The 23,247-nt window shown below is 41.6% G+C and overlaps 1 protein-coding gene across 3 annotated transcripts in view; it reads right to left on the minus strand.

Annotated features, from left to right (window-relative positions):
- Positions 1 to 23,247, minus strand: part of HYDIN (HYDIN axonemal central pair apparatus protein) — a 296,336-nt gene that overhangs the window by 165,732 nt on the left and 107,357 nt on the right. For all 3 annotated transcript variants that reach the window (XM_045534000.1, XM_045533999.1, XM_045533998.1), the window contains exons 14-18: positions 20,887 to 21,122; positions 18,669 to 18,769; positions 16,027 to 16,162; positions 13,495 to 13,659; positions 11,848 to 12,000 (exon numbers count right to left, since the gene is read on the minus strand). In XM_045534000.1, the coding sequence (XP_045389956.1) occupies positions 11,848 to 12,000; positions 13,495 to 13,659; positions 16,027 to 16,162; positions 18,669 to 18,769; positions 20,887 to 21,122 (791 nt within the window). The remainder of the gene's footprint in view (positions 1 to 11,847; positions 12,001 to 13,494; positions 13,660 to 16,026; positions 16,163 to 18,668; positions 18,770 to 20,886; positions 21,123 to 23,247) is intronic.

Consider the following 23,247-nt stretch of genomic DNA (forward strand, 5'->3'; position numbering starts at 1 on the left):
GCATGAGAGGGCCTCGGGAGGGGGCCACGTGGCGGGGAACTCTGGTGGCTCCATAGCAGCCGAGAGCAGTCCCTGGCTGCCAGCCACTAAGAAAACGGGGCCTCAGTCATTCAGGTGCATGGAAAGACATTCTGCCAACAACATGGGGGGAGGGGGACCTCGTAGTGGATTTTTCCGGAAAGGAATGCAGCTCAGCTAACACCCTGATTTTAGCTTTTTTGAGACCCTAAGGAGAGAATCAAGGCAGACCATGCCTAGACTCCTGACCCATGGAAACTGAGATAATACATTACTTTTGTTTTAAATCATTCCATTTGTGGTAATTTGTTATTCAGCAATAGAAACCTAATGCAGGATTCCATACATTTGTTTCAAGGATGATAAAAATGAGACCTCCTAGGCCTCCCATTAAAACTTCAGCAATAGCTGCTTTTGCTTTTTCTGCAAATTAAAGCTAGAAATTCAGAGTCATTTCAGCAGCCCATAAACAACACGTACAGGAGGTATGTGCGTGCATGCAGGGAATATGACTGTGTGGAAGACAGAAAATTTGTGATCTTTTGGAATTCAGAATTCCATACCCACTGGTGATTAGTGTTAAGCCCTCCTCGCTGAGGTTTCACATATCTAAAGATAACATTTGCTTTTTATTTGACAATAGGGCATCGGCACACTTATGCAGCACTCAGCTCCCAAGGTTTCAGCCAGAGCTTTTTTTTTATAAGTTTCCTTATTGTGTATTTAATATTGGCCACAAAAGGCAGATGTGAATGTCATTGTTTGCACATGTCACCTCAACAGTCACTGAGAGTGTGAATATGCTTGGACAGACCTGCTATTCTGTAGTGCTAATGACTATGAACTTGAAGAAAATAGCACCATGTACTTTTCTTCAAAATAGCTCGTTTGCCAATTGAAATCTACAAGAATTTCCTTCCATGAAATGGGAGGAGGCAAATGACAGGAGCCAACGTGCAGAGTGAGGGCTTTCTTTGGATTTATACTATTATCTCAGCAGACGATCGATTCTTCGTGGAACAAGAACAATGAAGAGTCACCAAGGCCTTTCCCCTTTTTGTCTTCTAAATAGTATCTCTCTAGCCATGTAGTTCTCTTCCCTGAAGTGAGTCACTTTGTTGCTTAAAATAATTAACTGAAAATTAGGAGGTGAGGTGCAGAAGAAACTGTGCTAGAGCTTTCCAAGGGAGGCAGTTTAGGGTCATGATTAAAAGTGTGGCCTTTAGGGTCACATGACCTAGTGATCAACTATGGACTCTGCCATTCATAGCCAGGTGACCTGAGGCTAATTTTAAAATCTCAGTCTTGGTTCTCTCCTCTGTTAAATGTTAACTTGGAGATGAACTAAAATGGGGGCCAGGCATCTAGCACCTTCCCTAGTACAGGGTAAATAATCAATGGTGGTTATTACTAATGTTACTTCCAAAACTTTCTATCCAGTTCTCCTGCCATCTGGCACCCTCCCCAGTCTACATTGCTCACGGGATTATCTCCCACAGATCTGACCCTGCTACTGTCCTCCTATGGATTGTAGATGGCTCCGAGGTCTGGATCAGTGGTACTGAATCTTTTATCTCCTTTGAGAAAGCCATTGAACCCATTCACAGAAAAACGCCTATATATCTCCCCAAACTTTATGTACAAGTTCCAGAGTTCATTGGTTCCAGATGAATATTTGTCACTTTTTTCTATTAGATCCACATGTGAACTCACTTTTTATGTTTGTGATTCCATCATTTTGTGTGAATTTTGGTAGACGACAGAATCTCACTGCCGTTGAGAAGTCACCCAGGCTCTCTGCAAACATGGCGGCCTGCAGTCAAGACTGGTCTAGCAGATATGAGCCTCTGGTCTGGAGGAGCTATTTCCAAATGCAGAGGGCCCCGTTGCATTTTCCAGGCTTACTTCCCAGGGCACCAGGTCATTGACCTTTCCAAAGTGTCCCAAGCATCACCACTGCATTAAACATGCTGCTCTGAGGAAATGTCCCTGCCATGTCTCTGTCCTCCTTCTCCTTAGCCTTCAAGCCTCCACTCAAATGTTCTGACCCATGAAACACTTTAATTTGATGGAAGAATGAATCATTTCCTCCTGTGTGCTTACATATTGCAACCTAGCTGATTTGTTTGTGTATTTATTTCCTTTGTGAGATTATAAACTCTTTGAAGAAAGAAACCATTCTAATTACCTTGGTCTCTCACCTCAGTCAGCACAGTTTCAGGCAGGTGGAAAAGGCTCAAAAATAAATTTGTTGGCAAATGAATATATGAAAAATGTTCTGTCTTGCCAGTAAGTCAAAGAAACACAAACTTAAATAACAATAAAAGAGTTTTTTCATCTGCCAGATTTGGCAAAAACAAAACCAAAAAGGTTGGCAAGAGTCTTAGAGAGAGTGACGCTCTTCACCACTGCTGCGAGGCAGGGTGTGAATTAGTACAAATTTTCTGGGTGGTAATTCATAAGATGTATCAAGACTTTTAGTTATGTTCGTGCCATGTGACCAGAAATTGCATTTCTAGGAATTTCATCAAACGAAACAGTTAAGAATGTGAGCCACAATTAAGACACAAGCATTATTTACAGTAGTGAAAAACTGGGAACAATCTATCAGTAGGGGATTAGTTAAATCAACTGTGGTGGGCCGGTGCGGTTGCTCACGCCTGTAATCCTAGCCCTCTGGGAGGCCGAGGCGGGTGGATCGATTGGGGTCAGGAGTTGGAGACCAGCCTGAGCAAGAGTGAGACCTCGTCTCTACTAAAAAAAAAAATAGAAAGAGATGATCTGGCCAACTAAAAATATATACAGAAAAAATTAGCCAGGCATGGTGGCGCATGCCTGTAGTCCCAGCTACTCGGGAGGCTGAGGCAGTAGGATCGCTTAAGCCCAGGAGTTTGAGGTTGCTGTGAGCTAGGCTGACGCCACGGCACTCACTCTAGCCCAGGCAACAGAGCGAGACTCTGTCTCAAAAAAAAAAAAAAAAAAATCAACTGTGGTGGAGCCAAATGATGCAGTAAAATCAGTCAGTAAAAATGATCTGTAGAGAAATATGCTTTAAAAATTCGTTATTAAAAATTCATATTAGAAGTGACCATATCAAGTGAAAACAGCTGGTAACAGAATAGTATTTTCCAGAGGAGGAAGCAAGAATACACAGACCACTCACACAATAAAAAATTTGGAAGATGCACACAAAAATTTAATAGTGGTTATCTGCATGCTGGGGCTATGAGTGATTTTTCTCTTATCTGTAACTTGTTTGTTCTATAAGGATACTGTTACGTGTTCAACAAGAAGACACACATTTACTGAATAACTAACTCATCCTAAAAGGATATGGTCACTCTTTTAGAGCTCATTTAATTTTAACTGTTTGCTCTCTTGCTTCAGTTTTCACTCCTAGTTTCTTTCTTAGAAGCTTTTTTAAAAAAATAAATAATACATGCACACAGAGTAAAATTCAAATAGATTCAAAGGGTAGAGTCTCTCTCTCCTGTCTGTGCCTGGTCACTAGTTACCACCCCCAGAGGCAGCTGTTGGTCCAGTTTCCTGTGTATCCTTCCAGATATATTTTTTTTAGTATGTGCATATATACTTTTTCTTACATAAATGACAGCATACTATACAGACTGTTCTGCACTGTGATTTACATTTTTTTGTTTCATTTTTCTCAAATGTATATATACACACAATTTAAAAAGTCAAATGGTTCTAGAAAAGGCATATTATGAAAAACAGTAGTCCTTTGAACCCACTCTCCCATCTTCCCCATTACTCCAATCCTTGCCCATGAACACAGTCAACCACCATTAATTCTTTTAGCCTTCTCTTTTGGTATTTGTCCCTATGTCTCTAAGTGATCCACCACTATTCCTTCATTTTTCAGTTTGCACATTATCCATTTATCTCTCCCTAACACAGCTCCCTAACATAGGTCTTTTCTCACTCTCTCTCCATGACTTTCTTTCTCTATTTCATTTTCTTCTCCCCACCCTCCCAGTATAGATAAAACTTACTTTTTGGTGAGATAAATATTTTCATTTATGCTATTATGAGTATGCAAATACTAAACACAGCTGAGCTATGAAAAGTGTTCTATGATTACATTTCCTTTCTTGTACAATTTTCATGTTTCCAGGAATTAATTGCCTTGTCTTTGCTTGGTTTTTCATCCATCATGGACTGATCTCCAAACACTCAACCATAGGGGCAAATTGCCTCTCAATACTTTTGGAAACATCTGATTTTCTGTAAGTTCCATCTTTTTGTAGACAAATCTCTCCTGGAGCCATCTGCTCTCCAACTCCTGTCTGGGCAGGTGGCTCTCTGGGCCTGCAGGATGGCTCGTATGCCAGGAATGCCCTGAGGCTGCTCCCTGTGCGGTCCCCAGACTCTCTCCTGTGTTTGAACCCCTGCTGCCCTCTTACCTGTGGTGGAATATTCTTCAGTAGCTTCCTGGGGAAGAGTATGTGCAACGTAAATTTTTTGAGATCTTGCACGTCTGAAATGTCTTCATTTTACCCACACGCTTCAGTTAGTCTTTTGGCTGGATGATGAATTCAAGATTAGGATTTATTTTCCTCTAGAAAGTCAGGGTTTTTGGCCTAGTGTTTCTTCTGTCTAGAAATCGGATGCCACTCTGGTTCATAATGTTTTTGGTTTTGATCATTAATTTTTTTCTTTCTGGAAGTTCCTACAGCCTTCTCTTTGTGTCCGGTATTCTGGAACTTAATTATGCCTTGACATGGGCCCATTTGCAACCATTATGCATCACATTGGATGAGTCTTTTCCATAAATTCCTCTCCTCAGGACTGAATACATTCCTTCAGTTATTTCTTAATTTCTTCATCTTCATTTTAAAATTTGCTCTTTCTGGAACACTTATTGGACCTGATAACTCCTGAACCAATTGTCTAATTTTCTAATATTTCTCCTAATTTCTAGCTCTTTTTCTTGTTTTTCTTCATTCACACAGAGATTGAGATGATTTTAATTGAGGGTCTATTCTAGTTTATCCTTGTTCCTAGTATGTAGCTTTTCAGAGTCCCAACCATAAGGCTGGGACTTTACCAGAACCCATCCTCCTCTAATTTTTATTTCCTTAGCCTGACCTGACTCCAATTTTTATCTCCCTAGACTTGTAAATTTTGTGAAAGCTACTTTGAACTCTTCAACCTCTTCTGGAACCATATAGGGAAAGTAGTCCCAAATGCTGGTTTTCTTTTTCTTTTGGGTTGTCACTGGCTTGGTTGCTCTCTAATCCTCTCAAACTCATGATTTTCTTATTTTGTCCAGATTTTCTCCTTGGTTTTAGAGGAAAATAGTTTGGAATGATAGATTGAATAGAAAGGGTTTGGTCAATGATGTGCTGAGAGTCCCTGTTGGTCAAGCAATTGTTCTATCTCTTGATTTCCCTATTTGGGGAAAAAAAATAGCCTGTAAAAAATATAAGGACAACGGACTTTGATTATATCAGGGAGGCAGGTATATGTAATTCATGTTGTTTTCAAGTAATATGTACTAATAATCTTTTTAGGTTATTAGCTTAGCATTTTTGAAAAAAGATCATCATGTTTTTTTCCGAAAGTCAATGCCTTCTCAAGACTCAGTGAAAGGTTTTGTAAGGCTGGTGGCGGGCACCCCTCCCCTCCCTAATGGAAAAAGAAGAAGCCCACGAGACCTGCCAAGGACAATGCCTGCAAGGCCCAGCTAAGTTAAAGGATGACCACACCTGGATGGTTACCCTGATAAGAGTCTCGGTTGCTAGAGTCCACACATACCACCGGCCCCTCCTATTTCTCAGTACCCACCCTAAAACTGCAAGGGAAAATTCCTTGCTCTCCCCACCATAAATCTTCCTGCCAAAGAAACCCCTACCCCCAGCCCTAAAAACATATATAAACCTACTCAAAACTTCTGGGTGATGCGACTTCTCAGGTCTCTCTCTCTCTCTCTCTCTCTCTTTCTCTCTCTCCCCCCCACCCCAGGACCCAAGAATCTCGCCCAGGCCCCTCTCTTGGGACCCATTACCCTCACCCAGGAGCACCCCAATAAAGCCTTTTTACTTATCCCTTTCAACTCTGCTCGTCTTTCTTTCTCTGGCACCGGACAATCCAAAAAGCCTTACAGGTTTCAGATCAAACACAAGGCACAAAATATGGTTAAATAAAAGGAAACAGAGCTCCTGGGCACATAGGCATGATTTACACAGCACTAGCAGGCATCAGTACAAATAAGTAAGTCCCAAGAAGATGGAAAATCAGAGAGCTAGGGAATCTAAAATTTCTAAATAGTAAATTATTTGTTAATAAACCCATTATCTTTGATATGGAAGGACACATATGCATTCATCAATACAGATGTTTTGTATAACGGCTGTCAAAAATTTAGAGAAACAAGCGAAGAGTGAGGAAAAGGCAGCATTACAGCTCCCATTTCAGAGCTCTGTACCACATGAATCAGTTCATTCAAAACCTTAGGGCCTCTCTGAATGTCCCTTATTTCTTTTTATTTCTTATCTAAGAAAGAAAAGACTTTCAGTTATAGTGCCACAAAAATTCATGTCTTTCTACAAGTCATGTCACTTGGCTCTTTTTGTCTGTCAACATTAATAACTAAAGCTACTGTTTATTGAATGGTTATTTTTTTCAATAGGCACTTTCTACATATATTTTCATGTTTAATCTTCTAGATGCCATTATTAGTTCCATTTAAAGGGAAGGACCCAAAGGCTCGGAAATAATAAATAACTTGCCCAGAGTTAGTAAATACAGAACTAGGACATGATTTCAGATCAGTCTGAACACAACATCCTTACTTTTGATACAACTCCATACTGTTTTTGATAGTGGCTATATAGTATACCAGCATCCATATACTCAACAACTCTTTGTTGAATGATTACCAGACGTAAGACAACCGTGCATGGCACATAACCAGGTCTGCTCTCAGATAACGTTGACCTTCCCTCCCAAATGCATCCCAATTTAATGTCCTAACATCCCAGAAGGAGATTTTTTTCTTCCAAAGCATGAAACTTAATGTTGTAGACAATTTCACTGCAACTGACATTAAAAGAAGACATACTCCAAGTGCCAACCTATGGAGAGTTATACCATGTCATATGTGCCTCTGCAGTTTCTGTCCTTTTGCTTGCGACAGGGAAGAGGAAATGGAACTGAGGAAGAGTATTATTTTCTCCCTGACAAACAGCATGTAATATTGATGAATGTGTGTTGGGGATTTCATACCGTTAATAAATCTCTATACCATGCTACTGGATGTACTTCTCATTTTTGTTCATTATATAAAAGTGTTTATTTCATTTTTTCCTGGCTTAATATTGAATATGGCTGCCTACTGTCAGTGCACAAAACAGGCAGAGTAAATAATGACAATGATAGCCATCTTTTAAAAGTGGGCTGATGGTAATGCTGGTAATGGGGAAGAAGTTCTCTATTTCTATGCAGGAGGGAAGGTAGAATGCAAAGAAAAAAAACTGTATTTGATCCATAAAAAGGAAGTTTTATCTTAATTTCCTCCTGTGACGATAGGTACTAACTGTATACTTGGATAGTAGTTAATTAGATAAAATCCACTTTCGATCAGCAGTCATGTGGACACATGGAAGTACAATTCAAGAGAAATCGAGTAGGGGGGAGGGCGAGGAGGGGATGGATAAATTCACACCTAACGGGTACGATGCACACTAACTGGGTGAAGGACAGACTTATAACTTTGACTCAAACTGTACCAAAACAAATGATGTAACCAAAATGTTATGCACCCCTGTAAAATTCTGAAATAAAAAAAAAATAAAGAGGCATAACAACTGTAGTTGGTTTCTGATTCATGTCCATTTCTTTCCTTTTTCCTTATACCTTTTCCTCCATCATTTCCTTCCACAGACCTAACAGTTTCTTTCCTTTCTCCTTGAACAATTTCCTTCCATAGATGTAATGGTTCAAACTGAGGGCAGACCTATCTACTCGTTAAAGGTTTACTCAATGTGTCTCTCCCTCTGTTTCTACCTTGTTAAGATGAGGATTATAACTGTATTTTCGCACAGAGTTGCAGTAAATGAAATACTTAAAGTGGCAAATAGTTAGAACTAAATAAATGTTAGTCATAATCAATTGAAAGCCATCATACTGTGATCATTATAATTGCCAGGCCTGCTGCTGGGTGCTGGAAATTCAGTTCAGAGACTGTTGCCATTTAAAGGAGACAGACATATAAACAAATAAATACCGAAAGGGGGTCCCCACTGAAATGAGGAAATAAGCCAGTGGCTGACGGTCAGAAGGAGATGTGAAAGCCCAATAGATGCCCTGTTGCCATAGCACTGTGTATGATGATGGCAGGTGACCAAGAAAAGTTAATGTTTTTTAAAAACTGTACTTAAATGAGGTATCACAATTCCTGTCTCCTGGATCCAGGAATTCCAAACATCTAACTACAATGAATGGCCTCTCCCTGCAGATCATGGAGGCATAAGGCCACTGAGAAGATGTCTTAGTGCCAGCTGAGTCCCCAGGCGTCGCTGGCATCTGTACACAAGGCTCTGAACTCCCTGTAGCCGAATTAGAGCCAAGAGTAAAAGGAAAGGGATTCCAGATGCTTCCAAACAAGTGCCGAGCAATGCACTTGCTCTGCCTCGCAGGGAGCACCCATGAAAAGAAGGCATCTATCTCCCAGCCCAGTGCTGAGGTCCCCAAGGCCCCAGGGATACTGCCACATCCGTGTTCTCATCTCTGCTGCTCACCCAAAGGGGGGAAGTCTCTCTTCCCGACAGAGCTTTCTGTGCACAAGCAGAGCCCACACTCTCCTGCCAGAAGAGCCTTTCCAAGCTCTGTTCTCACATTCTGATATTCTTTTTCCCCTCCAAACCAGAGATATTTATTCGATTGTTTCAAATAAGTCAGCTTGCTGGGAACCTTTAGGGGAGGCTGATGTTCCAGGCATTCCAAAGCAAAGGAGAACCTACTGCTTCGGGTCACACAACACTCTTCCTTGTATGAATCAATCTTTTTTTTAAACTCAGGATAAATTAAGCTCTAATGTAACAGAAAAAATACAGTCTTCACTGTTTTTTCACTCCATACCATGCGAAAAGGTCTCAGTATTTTTAAAAGTCATGTTCTTTGTATAGCATTTATTTCTGGGAAATTCAAAACTGCTGTGTTATTTATCTTCCAACATCACGGTGAAGGCGGGCTTCTAGCTTCCCATCTGACCCCTCTGGCTGGTAACAGCCAGATGTTTCTTGCTAAGTGTGAATCTAATCACAGTGGTTGCTGTGATGTGCGGCCACACACGAGGCTGAGTGTGACAGATGGACAGCTGACAGTGAGTGCGTCTGGGAGGGCTGACATTCACCAACAGCCAAAGGAGGAGACAGAATGACCCCTTCTGTCGGGACATCCAGAAAGAAAAGAGAAGAACTTCCAGCACCTGAATTTGTAGTAGGCTTAGTTAGGGAACAAACAACTACCAATTGAAACTCTTTCCTAATGCTTAGTGATTTCTGCAAAAATGACTTTGAAGGTTCAGCACTGTGCATCAAGTTGAAATTTAATAAATGGCATTTCAATTTCTTCCCACTCTAGTTAATTTCTAAGTTAACAATTCAATTTCTAGAATCTCAATATGTATCATATTTACTAGGAAACTGAACAAAAATTCCAGCTGAAATATGAAAGGAGTTTGGTTTTCTCTTATGAAAACTACAGCTGAAACTACTTTTATGTTACAACTCAATAAACACCAGTTTTCAAAGACCAGAGTGAGAGAAAAACACATTCTACAGTAGATATTACACATTTGGCTACTTGAAACTGGAGCTTGCTAATTAAAGATGACATTAATGAACCAAAAGATGGAATCATGACATCTTTGTGGAAAAGAAAAAGTCCCATTTTAACAAACCGAGTATGTCATTCAAGATATACACTGTATTTAGTAAAAAAACTCCAATAGATCCTTGATGTGCTTTTTTCTTTTAAAAATATACCAAAAGTTGCCATAAAACGAGTACAATTTGGAGATATTTGAAAATGAAAGGAGAGGTGGCGAGCAAGGCAAAGCGCCTGGATTTGTACTCTAGCTTTCTTGTGGTCCTGCCTGTCTCCTTCCTCTGTGTCCCCTCAGAACCTTCTGGGCCCTCCCCTCATTGTTCTGACTCCTCCTCTCCCTCATCAACTCTGCTCTGGACCAGGGAGCAACACTCCCAGGCAATACCCTGTGCTTTTTTCACCAAACACATCCATTTACCAATTGGATAAAGGCCAGTGAAAATGTCTTTTCTGTAGGATTTTTCTTTAAACATTATTAAACAATATTCTTTACACAAGATTCACAAGGTGCCATAGCAAGACTGGGGTTGTATCAGAACCTCATGTTAAAAAGAACAGTGACTATGGGAAAGTGGCCGTCTTCCTAAGGAGTAAGGATAAATGACAATAAAAATGAATACTGATAATGACAAATGCCTGCTAATTGGGACCAATGTCGCTGGTGAGCTGGCACAAGTTAGCAGAAAACTACAATCCTATTCCTTCTGCTAGTGACTTTTATAAAATAAATAATATTTGATTCTTCAGAAATACCTGACAAATGCTGAAACTAAATGTTGGTTCTCATTCAAATGCCAAAAATTTGGGGATAGGCCGAGGGCTATAGCATTTAAAATTTTATGTTTAAAATTAGAAAATGATTTCTCGGATCAAGAATACTTTCAATTATTAGATTAGAAATTCCTAAATTCTGCATAATAAACTACTCGCTATATTATCCCTGTTCTAGTGAAAAAATAAAAAAGTAGTTTACAGAAGACTAGTAGATCTAAATGTCATTATGAACTGCAGTTGACTCTTGAACAGCACAAGTCCCCTTATATGCAGATCTTCTGCCTCGGCCACCCCTGAGACAGCAAGACCAGCCCCTCCTCTTCCTCCTCCTCCTCAGCCTACTCTGTGTGAAGGTGACAACGATGAAGACCTTTAGGATGATTCACTTCCACTTAATGAACAGTAAATATGTTTTCTCTTCCTTATGATTTTCTTAATAACATTTTCTTTTCTCTAGTTTACTCTATTGTAAGAAGTGTACAATACACGTAACAGACAAAATACGTGTTAATCAACTGTTTATGTTATTGGTAGGGCTTTGTCAGCAGTAGGCTGTTAGTAGTTAAGTTTTGGGGAAGTCAAAATTTATATGTGCATTTTTTACTATAGGGAGGTCTGTACCCCAATCCCCCTGTTGTTTAAGGGTCAATTGTACACAGATATGTGACAGACTCATTTCTAAAACCATTTTTATATCTATCTTTGCTTTGCTGTTTTCCTTGTTACTTTTAGTGAATGCTATCTTGTATTTCATACATTCTTACAAACTACCTTAAAATACTCCTAGAAGGAAGAGAGAATAAAAATAGAATAAACACACTAACACATTTGTAGCCAAAAGGATTCAAATTAAAGGAAACACTTCTAGTTACAGAGACATGTAGAAAGTGGTTTTTTTTTGAGAGCTGGGCCAGCCCTAGGTACAGTTCTGTAGGAGAACTCGTCAACCTCTGAAGCGTCTTCTTGATCTGGGATTCTATTAAATGTATTTGCTTATTTACAAAAAGATAGGCACATTATGTTTCTTACTTAATGAAAGTATTACAACAAAGAGGAATTGGGGATGGGAATGACATGGTTTAACATGGTTTAACCTTGCAAATCTCTACTTTCGGTGATCATTTTCAAAGACATGTTACAAAAACAGTGCCACTTCCTATAAGCCAAAGCTGTGTCTTCATCACATGATGTCCCATGACTTACCATGCGTGCCCGAAATACTGCGGGAATGAAGGACTGGTTAGATAGGCTGAGGATCCTGGAAGAGTCTTTCAGGACATAGATAGTGCCAAAATCAACTTGAAGGGGATGTACGTAGATAACTGGGCCTTCTCCAATGCTCTTTAAGTGACATATCTGAGTTCCACATGAGAGAAAGAACACAGGAACAGATGGAAATGGCTCGTCTTTAAAATCAGTTAAAACAGAAGCTTCTAGCCATCCCTTTAATAAAGAGTAGGGGCATCAAAAGGTGCTTATGAGAAGATATCCCTTCCCGCCAGTACTGTGGTCACAGGGGAACAGATGGCCGGGCTGGCTCAGGGCTGTGACTCTAGGCTGGAAATCCTCCCCAAGGTGGATGGTCTGCTTCCCTGGTCCGCCCAGCACCGTGCATTGAAGGGAAACCAGAATCTTGGTCCCCCACATCCCACGCAGCACTTCAGCCTCAAGAACACGGAGTATGGGGTTAAGCGCCAGCACTCAGAGTCAGATGTGTATGGATTTCAGTCCTAGTTCTGTCGCTTTACAAGAGGCAGGGCAGGCAGGGCAGGGCCACCGCACACAGTTGTGCAGGATGGGGACTGAAATCCACTCTGCTCTGCTCCCCTCTCCCGGTGCCCTTGGCCAAGCCCTGGGTGTGTCCGCCTGGGGAAGGTGGGTCCTTTGCTTTCATGAAGTGCTGTCTGCTCAGCAAGCCACGCTCTCACGGGCTGCCTCTGTGCAGGGGGCACCCTAGTAGGTGACCTGGACTGGTGGCACCTTGGGGATTGGCCTGCTTTCGTGATGCTGCTTTATAAGTTGGGTGGCTTACCTATGGCATCTGATATGGAAGAGATAAAAGAAAAATCCTAGTTTTCTATATTTTCTAAGCAATCAGAATCACTTCAAACAAATGTCAGCTGACATCACCAAGCTCCCAAGTAAACCTAATGTCTAGGCATACATAGCCTGTTGGGCAACCTCCTTTAAGATTCAAGATTTATCTTTCAATCCAGCCCAAGCAGTGGTGAGTTTTCCATGTCTCCCTCTGCCATGCTTGGAGAGAGACTATTTCTCTTAACAACTTGAAGAGTTTAATTTGGCCTATGAGCTGAGTTAAGCTACAGGAAAAGACCACGTGAGCAGTGAAGGAAACCGATCTCACAGCCCACACGCGACAAACTAGTGATACCCAAACCCAGCTTTGCAGCAGGAACAACTGAGGAGCTTGTTCAACACACAGATGTGCTGGCCCCTTTCTCTCAGAGATTCTGATTTAAAAGGTCTGGAGAGGGATCAGGCATGTATGTTATGTGTGTGTGTGTGTGTGTGTGAGAGAGAGAGAGAGAGAGAGAGAATGCGAGACAGAGTGAGAGAGCAAGCAAGAGAGAGCAGGAGAAACTTCTGATACTCAGTTAGGTTTAAGAACAATTGCTATGAAATACCACTTCTTTTAGATGTATCTGCAAATAGATTCCCTAAAGTAACATAGCAGTGGTATCTTACCACCGCACAGTAAAAACGTGAAACTCTAGAACTCCAAACAACTGGAACATATGTGAATATGGAGTGGGACTTATGTGACGAAACTCGACATGTTTGACAAGAGCTACAGCAATTTGAAGTGCAGCTCTGAAAATTGGCTCTCACCAGAGGGGGGTCCTGGCTCCCAAAGGTCGGGATGTAGATGATGGTCCTGTGTTCCCCAGTGACCAGGGTCTCCAGGGCAAGCGGAATGTTCACGGTGCCATTGGGGGGGATGACCCCGAAGGAGATGGGGCTAGAGAGCAGCACAGCAGGCGCACCCTCAGACACCTGGAGGGAGAGACAAGCCAGAGGGATGAGCGTGCCCACGGCACCGTGTGGAACGGATATCATAGTAATTTATTTTGACATAAGTGTTGTCCTGAGACCACGGAGGTCCTTTAGAAATGTCTTATTGCCCAAGCAAGTAGCTGGGGATGAGCACCCCAATTCAGCCAAAAGGAAGTTTGGTTGAGTAGAGTGTGCATAAGGCCAAAAATCCTAAGTGCCCAACAGAAATTATCCACAACATGAATTAGTTCAGGACAACAGCTTTCCACTGCCAAGTTCCTTAACCTGGCCCTCCACACCTGCAAGCATCACTCCCCAGCACCTCGTCCCTTTGTGCTCCATCAACAGAGGCCACTGATACCTCCTGTACACACGATGCTGCTTCCTGCCTCCCACCCTTTGCACTGTGGTGCCTCTTCCCGTCAGCCTACCTGGCACACTCTTCCTGAATTCCCCCACTCCAGTACCCCTACTGCTCTAGGGTGGGTGCTTTTCCTCTGGCCCCAGGGAGCATCCTGTGAAGTCCTTTTCCGTGGCAGGCACTGGACAGCACCGTAAGCATCTACCTGTCCCTCTTCGCCATGGCTGTAAACTTCTTAGGGCCACGCCCGGGCATCTCCTCTTGACATGCCCACTTTCTGGCACACTCAGTATGTGTTTTGTGAAATGAGGGAATGAATGAATGAATGAATGTTGACCAGTGTTTACCAATGTGTGTTTCTCAGAACGCTGTTCTGAAGCACATGACCAGCTTTAATGCAACAACAACACATAAAAATTTAAAAATCCCACTGAGAAATTCTGGGAAACACTTTTCAGAGCCTCAGTCCCTCAGGAGAAAGATGGAGCATGCAGGTTTGACCCCACAGTCTTTCTGCATCTGGTCCGGCCTAACGTGGCCCAGTCTAACTCAGCCTCCCTGTGCAGCAGTGTTTTGTCAAACCCTGCTGGAGTCTGAAGCAAAAGGAGAAGTTAGTCATGCCGATCCTACCTTTATCGAAGTTTTGATATTTTGTTCATTATGGGCCATTTTTGGAATTAATTTTGACTTTTTAGAATATGGCAGGAAAATATTAAATATCTTGACTACTGTTTGGCTTCCCCTTAAATTTTGTGCCTAAGTCAAGTGCTTCACCCTCTTCCCAGCCCCATTGTGTGGAAATTTCTTCCTCTGACCCCAGACATAGTCTGCTCTGAGTCTGTGAGAAGATCGTGTGCTGTGCAGCATCAGTCTCTCCTGCTGTTGAGCATCGGGGCGCTAGACTTTGTCCCCTGTCAACCCCACCCTCGGCTCCTGGTTCTGTCTCAGAGAAGCCCACAGAATAATTCAAATTCTTTCTTTTACATGACAACCCTATGACTAGTGAAAGCTCAATTATCCTAGCTACATCTACTCTGCTCCAGATTAAACACTTGAATTGGTTCCTCATATGACTTGGATTTGTAGGTGCCATGGATTGCCATTTTGGTTATTCTGAACACGATGCATTTTCTTTTCAAGTTTCCATTTAGAAAAATACAATGACAATGTCTGAAGACGAAATTCTGGCAGTGTTCTGACTGGTGGCTATCTCCTTCCTTTACCTGAACCCTGTATTTCTCTGATACAGCCTACACCTGCATTGCATCTGTGGCCCCCATATTGCTGTTTTTAACTAATACTGAACTTGTAGCTAAATAGACCCCCCATTTGATTTTTTTGCATGAATTTTTATTATAGTACTGTAGTTATATAACTTGAGTTTTAAACTCAAATGCACTCTTGGTAAACTGCATCTCATTAGTAACCTTCCATTGCTCTAGTCTACACAGATCTTTCTGAATTGTTTATCCATATGTATTTAACTGCTTTGTCTCCTACCTAGCTGGGTATAGCAGCATGTGAACAAATACATTTCATAAAACATTAAGAAGCAATTCCTCCTTTCTTATTCCTGTATAATCTCTAGCCTTCTGGTCCAACAAACTCACTTATAAATACTGCCTTATTATATTTTACTGATGCCATTCAAGTCACAGCCGTGGACATAATGAAAACTCCTAGCTCATTTTCCATGCATGGTTAATTCACAGGCAATTATTTGCAGGTGCGATTCTGCATGTTGGCTTAATTGACACTTTCCCTTCTTTATCGAGGACAATTTCCCTGGGAAATTAACAACTGTTTATACCTGCAGCTGCTCACTCATGCAGATGGCAATCCAGCTGTGACTTTATAATCCCATCCCCAGACTATCCGAGGGTTAAAAATCAGAATTACATAAGGTCATGTGTTCAGGAATATGGCTATTCTGAAGGATTTCTCTTTCTCATCACGAAAATGCAACGGGAGAAGAATTAATACTAAAGAAAGGTAAAGTAACTCACCTGAGGCAGGACCTCATAGCATCCTGGGAGGTTATCTTGATTGACAAGCTGGATCGTTTTCTCATAGGGATACTTTAGGAAGCAGTGCCCAAAGTCCACCTCTGTATTAACCAAGCGTAGGGTAGGTACAACACACCTGCTCGAAGGAGCCCATTAAACAATTCAAAACAGAGAGCTTGTTTACATACAGAGAACACGGAGTCCCAAGTTAAATACATTTGTCACTGTCACATAGTAGTTTTTCTCTAATAACTACATTAGTCATGTTCAAATCTTTTCTTCTGTCATCCCTGTCTCTTAGTCCCTAGTCACCACTTTTTAATCAAAAAAGGACTAGAAGCAGAACTCTTTAAATTGCTGTCTTTGGTGGGTAATGACTCATATTTCCATTGTTTTTGCACAGTTGGCCTTCCTTTGGCAAAGAATCCTCGTGGTGCAAATTCCTTAGGGTAGTGGTTAGCGATCCATTTCCATGTCAAACATGGCCAATGCCACCAGCATGGGGTCCTAACTAGCTGTGACACTTTGGACCAGTCAGAAAAATCCCCAAGGACTAGCAACAGCTCACATCATCTAAATAACGGTAATAATTCTAATTCCTATGTGGAACAGCTGTCTTGGATTAGCAGGCTCAGGCAGCTGCTCGGCCCAGAACTGGCACTGTGACCGTGGTTCTCAGTATAGAGATGTGCAGGGGGTGAAGCAGGGGGGAGAGGGAGGAAAGTTGTGCGCAGGGAACAGAGGAGTTGAAGACCTCTGTTTGCAGCTGGCTTATTATTAGGTAACCTGGGTTTCATTTGGTGTCTGTAACCCTCAGTGTCTAACATGCCCTATGTCATTGTGGCAATGTGGTGCAATGGTGAAGACTGCTGGCTTTTGAATTAGCAGAGCCAGGTTCAAATACTGACCTTACTAAGTACAACCTGTGTTACCTCGGGCAGTTTGCTCTCTGTCTCAGAGTTCCTTTTGTCTCTCAGGTAAAATGAAGGTAATTCTAGGGATTGACACTGGCATTATGAACCCTTCTTAGGGCATTGTGGGAAATCCAGGAGATCATCTGAATGAAGGGCATAGCCCAGTACCAGGTAAGTGCTCAGCAAGAGGTAGTGAACCCATGGTGGAGGCCCAGCAAGCTGTCACTGCTGGCTCTCTGGAGAGACTTCCTTGAGGGTGCAGTTCTAAAAGCAACTCTTCTGTTGAGAGTCAGCGAGCAGTTCCTACACTTTACACCGAAGATCACGGCATGAAAGAGCCTTTCTTTAAACCCAGAGTTTGTGATATAGCATGACATGAATGGCCATTTTTAGCTAGAATGAAGTTGTCAGTTGACCCAATGACTTTCTTAAAGCTCATCTTTTACTGCCTGAAATAATACTGTGACTGAGAGGGTTTATAACATGTGACTTGGGTTACAGAGTATACATAGTAGGAAACTCAGAGCCTCTTTAGATTTTTTTTTTTTAAATTCCGGATTTCCTATTGATAGCTGCAGGGTAACGAGGCTAGAAAGTATCAGAATGAGCCTGCACAGAAAAGAAATGCAAGACTAGACTACAAAGCAAACTCGGGTAAAGAAAGGACCAGCTGAAAGAGATTTTGCTGTTTTTAAACAAAGAAACAAAAACATTAGGTCTTGAAGGAATACTAAGTAGGTCAGGGCAACCAATGCATTCCCCGTGGGTAGAGGAAGCCCTAGTGAAAGTTCTTTTAGTGCTGTTACTTGTCTTTATCCAAGCCCAAGACACATGAAATGGTGCCAGTTACTATCTCCCAACCAACCAGCACGTCTGCCCCTTCTTTAAGATAAATCTTCCTAAGATTCATGAGGGACCAGAATTGCAGAGATTGACATACTAGTATTATCTGTTTTACTAAGTCATTTTCTCTATTTCCTCTACATAATATTTTCATACAAACACTTTAAAGCCCCAGAGGTGGACACTGTTTGCCTTAGGAAGAACGTGGCCCCATGATTTTATTTAGGATCATCCCTCATCACCACCTGTGGGATGACCGTAGCTTGGGCAAGGAGACACAGTCAACAAATGGCTGAGCCAGGATTTTAACCTGACTCCAGAGCCCATGGCTGCCTCTCTAAAAGAGAGGTGGTGTTGGTTCTGAGGAGTTTGTGTTGTTGGAGACGAGTCTCATTCGGGCGGCCCACTCACAGCCTGCAGCTCAAGTCATAGCAACAGTGTCCTGGAGCAGGGACCTCTTGGCTAAACGGTTCTTCCACTACGGGACTGACAGCAGCACTTTCCTGCTGCGTAACTCTGGAGTACTATGTTAAAAGTTAAAAACAAAAATACAAGCCAGTACCTCTTTACCTCTTCCTGCTAAGACCTTTCGGCTACAGACTTTGAAAGTGAGACCCACTAGAGAGAAGACTCCTATTCTCAGGGATCTCTGCCCTGTTCTCTGCGAAACACATGCAACGATCCTCGTCACTACCAAAGGTGCTTTAGGAACATTTGCTGTTTCAAAGCTTTGTCATTTGAATATCAGACTCAACTTCTCTTCCCAGGAAGGCAGAAGGAATGCAATGTGCCCTGGCTGGCGGGTGAGCTGCCTCTGGGGGCCGGCCCCTTACGGCTGCTCTGGGCTGCTCTGGGCAGCTCGGGAAAGGGAGAGGCGAGTGCTACCTTGCTGTAATTAGGAGCGCCAGCACCTCTTCTCCGACGCCCTCCACGTCCACCACCAGTGCCAGCTCGTATTTCTGCACAGTGTTGGAGCATAGGGTCACCTGGAAAGAAAAAGGTGACAAGTTGCTCTTCTAAAAGGCTAGCGCTCTCTCTGCACAGGGGAGAGAGCAGCCGGAGGAGGACCTGCTCAGCGTGGTTTCTAAGTGCTTTACAGATGTATGTATGGCGTTCTCCATTTTTAGTTGAACAAGTTACATTGTGGGGTCAGGGCATGCTGGGTGTTTTCAAAGGCCAGAGCAGAAAGCAAATGGCTTTTAGTACAATGGGTTTCCTCATTTGTGAGGAGGTTTTATCAAAGAAGCTACATACCTGCATGAGGGGGAAAAAGGACCATGAAGGAGGAACAATATCAAACCAATTTTAATTATTGCAATTTAAATTGTTCCCAGCACCTTTTGGCCTATATGAATTATGAAAATTCAACATACTAATAAAACACTACAGTGAAATTTCTCTTATGGCAAAATAAATGAAAAGAACCGTGTCAGTTCCAGAAAATGGCATAAGAAATCAATTAGTCTGCTTTACCAAAATCTTGTCCCCTCCCTCATTCTTTATTAGAGCAGAAAATAGGAAGCGCCAAAGAAAGGTCTATTTGAGGATAATATCTGGTCAGAACATTTTACCTGGTTTTTATTTGCTGCTATGAAATTTTACATTTAGGCTTTTGAAATCTTTGTTATAATTTTTAATTGCTTTGAAATGATGTGTACTGGAAAAGATACTTATAAGCCTAGAAAACAGCTTCTGGCATGGGTTAGGGCTTTTCTCTCTATAAATTATGTATCAGGTACTAATTAAAATTTTGGGGGTTGCAGAGGGAATCAGTGAATGCAAATTTGAGTCCACACAGACTTGGTTGAAGTACAGATCAGGAGAGAAAATTGAGCTTGGAGAAAACTTATTCAAATATAAAGTGAAAATGAAGTTACTGATTTGGAAAGAAAACTTCAGATTTGGACGGAAACAGAGAATCCTTGCACATAGAATCCTTGTGTGCCTGTAGTGGATGTATCTGGGAGTGTTTAGAAGAAAGAAGCACAAATAGTCTTGGCAGAAGGCTGCTAGAGAGATGCTCTGTCTTTTAAAGTCTTCCCATGCTACCTGGGAGGGACAAAAAAAAAACAAAAACAAAAACAAAGGAAAGACAGGTAACATGGAGGCTGAGCACTGCTAAGGAAAAAAGAAATAAATCCATCGCAGCAGTACTGCTCCCAAAGAAGGTTCCAGTTAGCAAACCTCATTGGACCCGTGGAGAAACCCACGGAGGAGCCAAAAGCTCCTATACATGATTTAGGATGAGTGGATTTGAGGTGAGATACGAGGCATTTACAACAAATTTGGGGGACAAAATGATAGCCAGATTAAATATTCAATGATAAAATGACTAACGAGAAAATTACCCACCTTAGCTAAGAAGTCTTTTTTCTTTCCCAGAAAGTAAGAGATCCTTTTAATTTAGTGACCGTCAAGACTGCTAGACCTAACTGTTTGGAGAAGCAAAAATGAGGGAAGACAGCTAGAACCTTTCTCAGCTAACTGTGAAATAATTGTGCTGGTGGCACCATAAGGCCACAACCAAGGCAGTGCACTGCCCCGATTTCAGACAAAACACAGAAGTGTGAAAAAGTAGCCTTCTCACTACGCCCTGTGGACCTCAATATAAAGCACCGTTAGTAACATCACATCCACAATTTGCCATGGAGCCCAGATTCATATAAAAATCTGAATAAACTGGATATCATCTCTGGCAAAAATGTCATTATTTATTGGTATAAAGGATCGGAGTCTGAAGGAAAGAAGAACGTAAGTATCAGTGAGTTCTTTAATCTGTTTATATTAGCACCAATGGGTGTACTATCTGTACAGAGCGGTGGTTTCATTAAAAGTACCTAGAGTTGATGCTTCTGTTGAAGGCAAGGCATCTAGATTAATGTAAAGCCACTGGAGCAGTTCCAGTTTCTTTGACCAATGTATTTGTGTCTGGTTTCTTTTGCTGCAGCAGTTTATTTCCTTATAGGCTCACTTTTCTATGTGAACTGACAGGCACTCCCTCCCGCTGACATTGGACATGATAGAGCAAACTCTAGAGGAGGGCCCCATGGCCAGCTGAAGGTTCAGCTGCGTGGCTGTGTGCGCCAGGGGCTGTGCACCTTACCCTGATAGCAGCAAATCCCTGGGAGCGAATGGTGCCATGGTCAGGAGTGATGGTGAACTCTTTTGGTTTTATCGCAGGTATTTCTTCCTTGGTCCAAGGTAGTCTTTTGTCGCCTGAATAATGCTCACAACTTGAAATACTTTTACGGCCAAGGCCATCCCCAGGGACACGCAGTTTGAAGGTCATGGGGACCAAAGAAGTATTATTGAGGGAACATATCAAAGTCTGAGGAAACCCTAGAAAACAAAATATGGGGTGAGAAATAAAAGCCCCCCAATGGCCTCTCTTGAGTTTCAACCTCTCCTAGAAAGGCCAGACTTCTTAAATAAATTGTCTGCACAATTCATCGTTAGTTAACTCCAACTTGCCCTAAATATTGTTTTTAATCACACAGTCGATAAAGGCATTTTCATTCATTCATTCATCCATTTATGCATTCATCCAATGAATATCTGTTGTCCATTTACTATGTAGCATGTTAAACAGTAGATACAAAACAAACCTCTTGATCACCATCCAGGCCCTTCCTAAGAGGCCGTCTCTATTATTAGTTTGCTGAATAGTCTTACAGAAGTATATTTTGCATTTATTTTGTGCATAAAAACACATATTTTTTTTTTTTTACATGGAACCATGCTTGCTCTTCTTATTTGCCAATGTGTGGAAGGGGAAGCCTGCATGGCTTTGCCCACTGTGTGACCTAGAGCCTGCCAAGACATGATAGAACTCGTCCTAGGGTCGTCTGAGGATTCTGCTCTCAGGGTTGATGACACAATACTGAATAATAGCCTCTCCCAAGAGAGACTTGGCAACCTACTTTCAAGCCAGCCAGAGACTTAACAACTGCCTTTACCTCACTGAGCCAAAGCTGCTTTGTCCTGTCATACCCAGCCCTCCTATGTTCAGTTCGGTGGGAGTCATGCTCCTTTCTTAAGAGATGTGGAACTTCCTCGGCTGGCAGGCAGTAAACTGAGCTCTGATATTGGATCCCCTAGGTGGCCACTGGATCTGCTACCACTTTCAGAACAAGAAGAATCATCCATAACCATAGGAGAACAAAAATGCATACTTCTATTAGATGCAAACGCTACTCTTCTACCTTGAACCCTACTAAAATAAAACAAAATCAGTCTCTTAGAGTAATGACTATTACTGTAGCGGGTATTTTCAACCAATCTACTTATATCTCAGCATTTGTCTACACATTAGGGCCATTGGAGGAAACACACTCATGTCTCCTTTGTGATACCGCATCTGCCAACATACTGGGAAGAGATCTTTTATGGAAAAAGAATGGTCAGATTAAGTGCACATGAAAGGCTATTCTTGGAAATTCCAGAGGAACTGCTAGAAAGTCAGTTTCATACTCTCTTCTCTTAGCATCTAGTAGATTAAAAGACAATATTTATTTTCGTCTTCCTCAAATAATTAACACGATAGGACAGAATGTCTCAAGGATTCCCAGAGTCAACCCATACTTCTTCTAGTACTTAAATAGTTTTAAAAGACAACATTCTCAAGAGGTTCAATTCTCCTTTAATATTCATGTTTTTCATCTGACCTAGAAAGCCCCAAAGAAGACTGCTGATGAAACTAGCAGCTGAAGATCCTAAGTCTGCAAAGGGAAAATCACAAATCTTTAAAAATATGGTATATTATTTGGAATATAACCTCTCTAACTAAAGGACTGACCCTGTCTAAAGAGGGTGTTAAACTGATTCAGCAACACATATGCCCAAAACTTAAATCATAATTAAGAGACTTTTTGAGATCCATGGGATATTTTAGAAAATGGATTCCTAATTTTTCCAGAAAAATAAAAATCCCCACAAAACAAAGATAAATGTGTTGGCAGATCATTATGCAAATTAAATGATTTTTTTTGTTATTATTCATAGAAATAATTCAGAATATGGGAGATCAATTAGCACATATATACAATCCATTTTGGACATATAAAATTCAGCCTCAGATTTAGAAAATAAATGTGGCCTAGAATTGGGATCCTCTGTCCACTCCAGCAGTCTCTGGCACACCAACTATGATCTCAAATCTGAGAAGGTCTTTAACAGAAATGCTTTACCATAGGTCCCCCATAGAAGAGATAAGAAAATCTCTGAATAAGAACCAATGGGAAAATTTCTCCTCTGTAGCTGGGACATGGCTGGCTCCTGTCTCACGTACTGCTATCATACTCCAGGAAAACTGTGCAAGTGGGATGTGGGTCTCCAGAATACAGAGGGACTGTGCCCAGATCACCAAGTTCAGAATACTGCTTATAACTGTCTGCAAACTCTTTAGATGGGTTTGAGCCTTCCTATACAGAAAGACATTAACTAAGAAATTAGAAATTGTAGACGA

The sequence above is a fragment of the Lemur catta genome, chromosome 20 (assembly GCF_020740605.2).
Source record: "Lemur catta isolate mLemCat1 chromosome 20, mLemCat1.pri, whole genome shotgun sequence".
In the NCBI taxonomy this organism is placed as follows: domain Eukaryota; kingdom Metazoa; phylum Chordata; class Mammalia; order Primates; family Lemuridae; genus Lemur; species Lemur catta.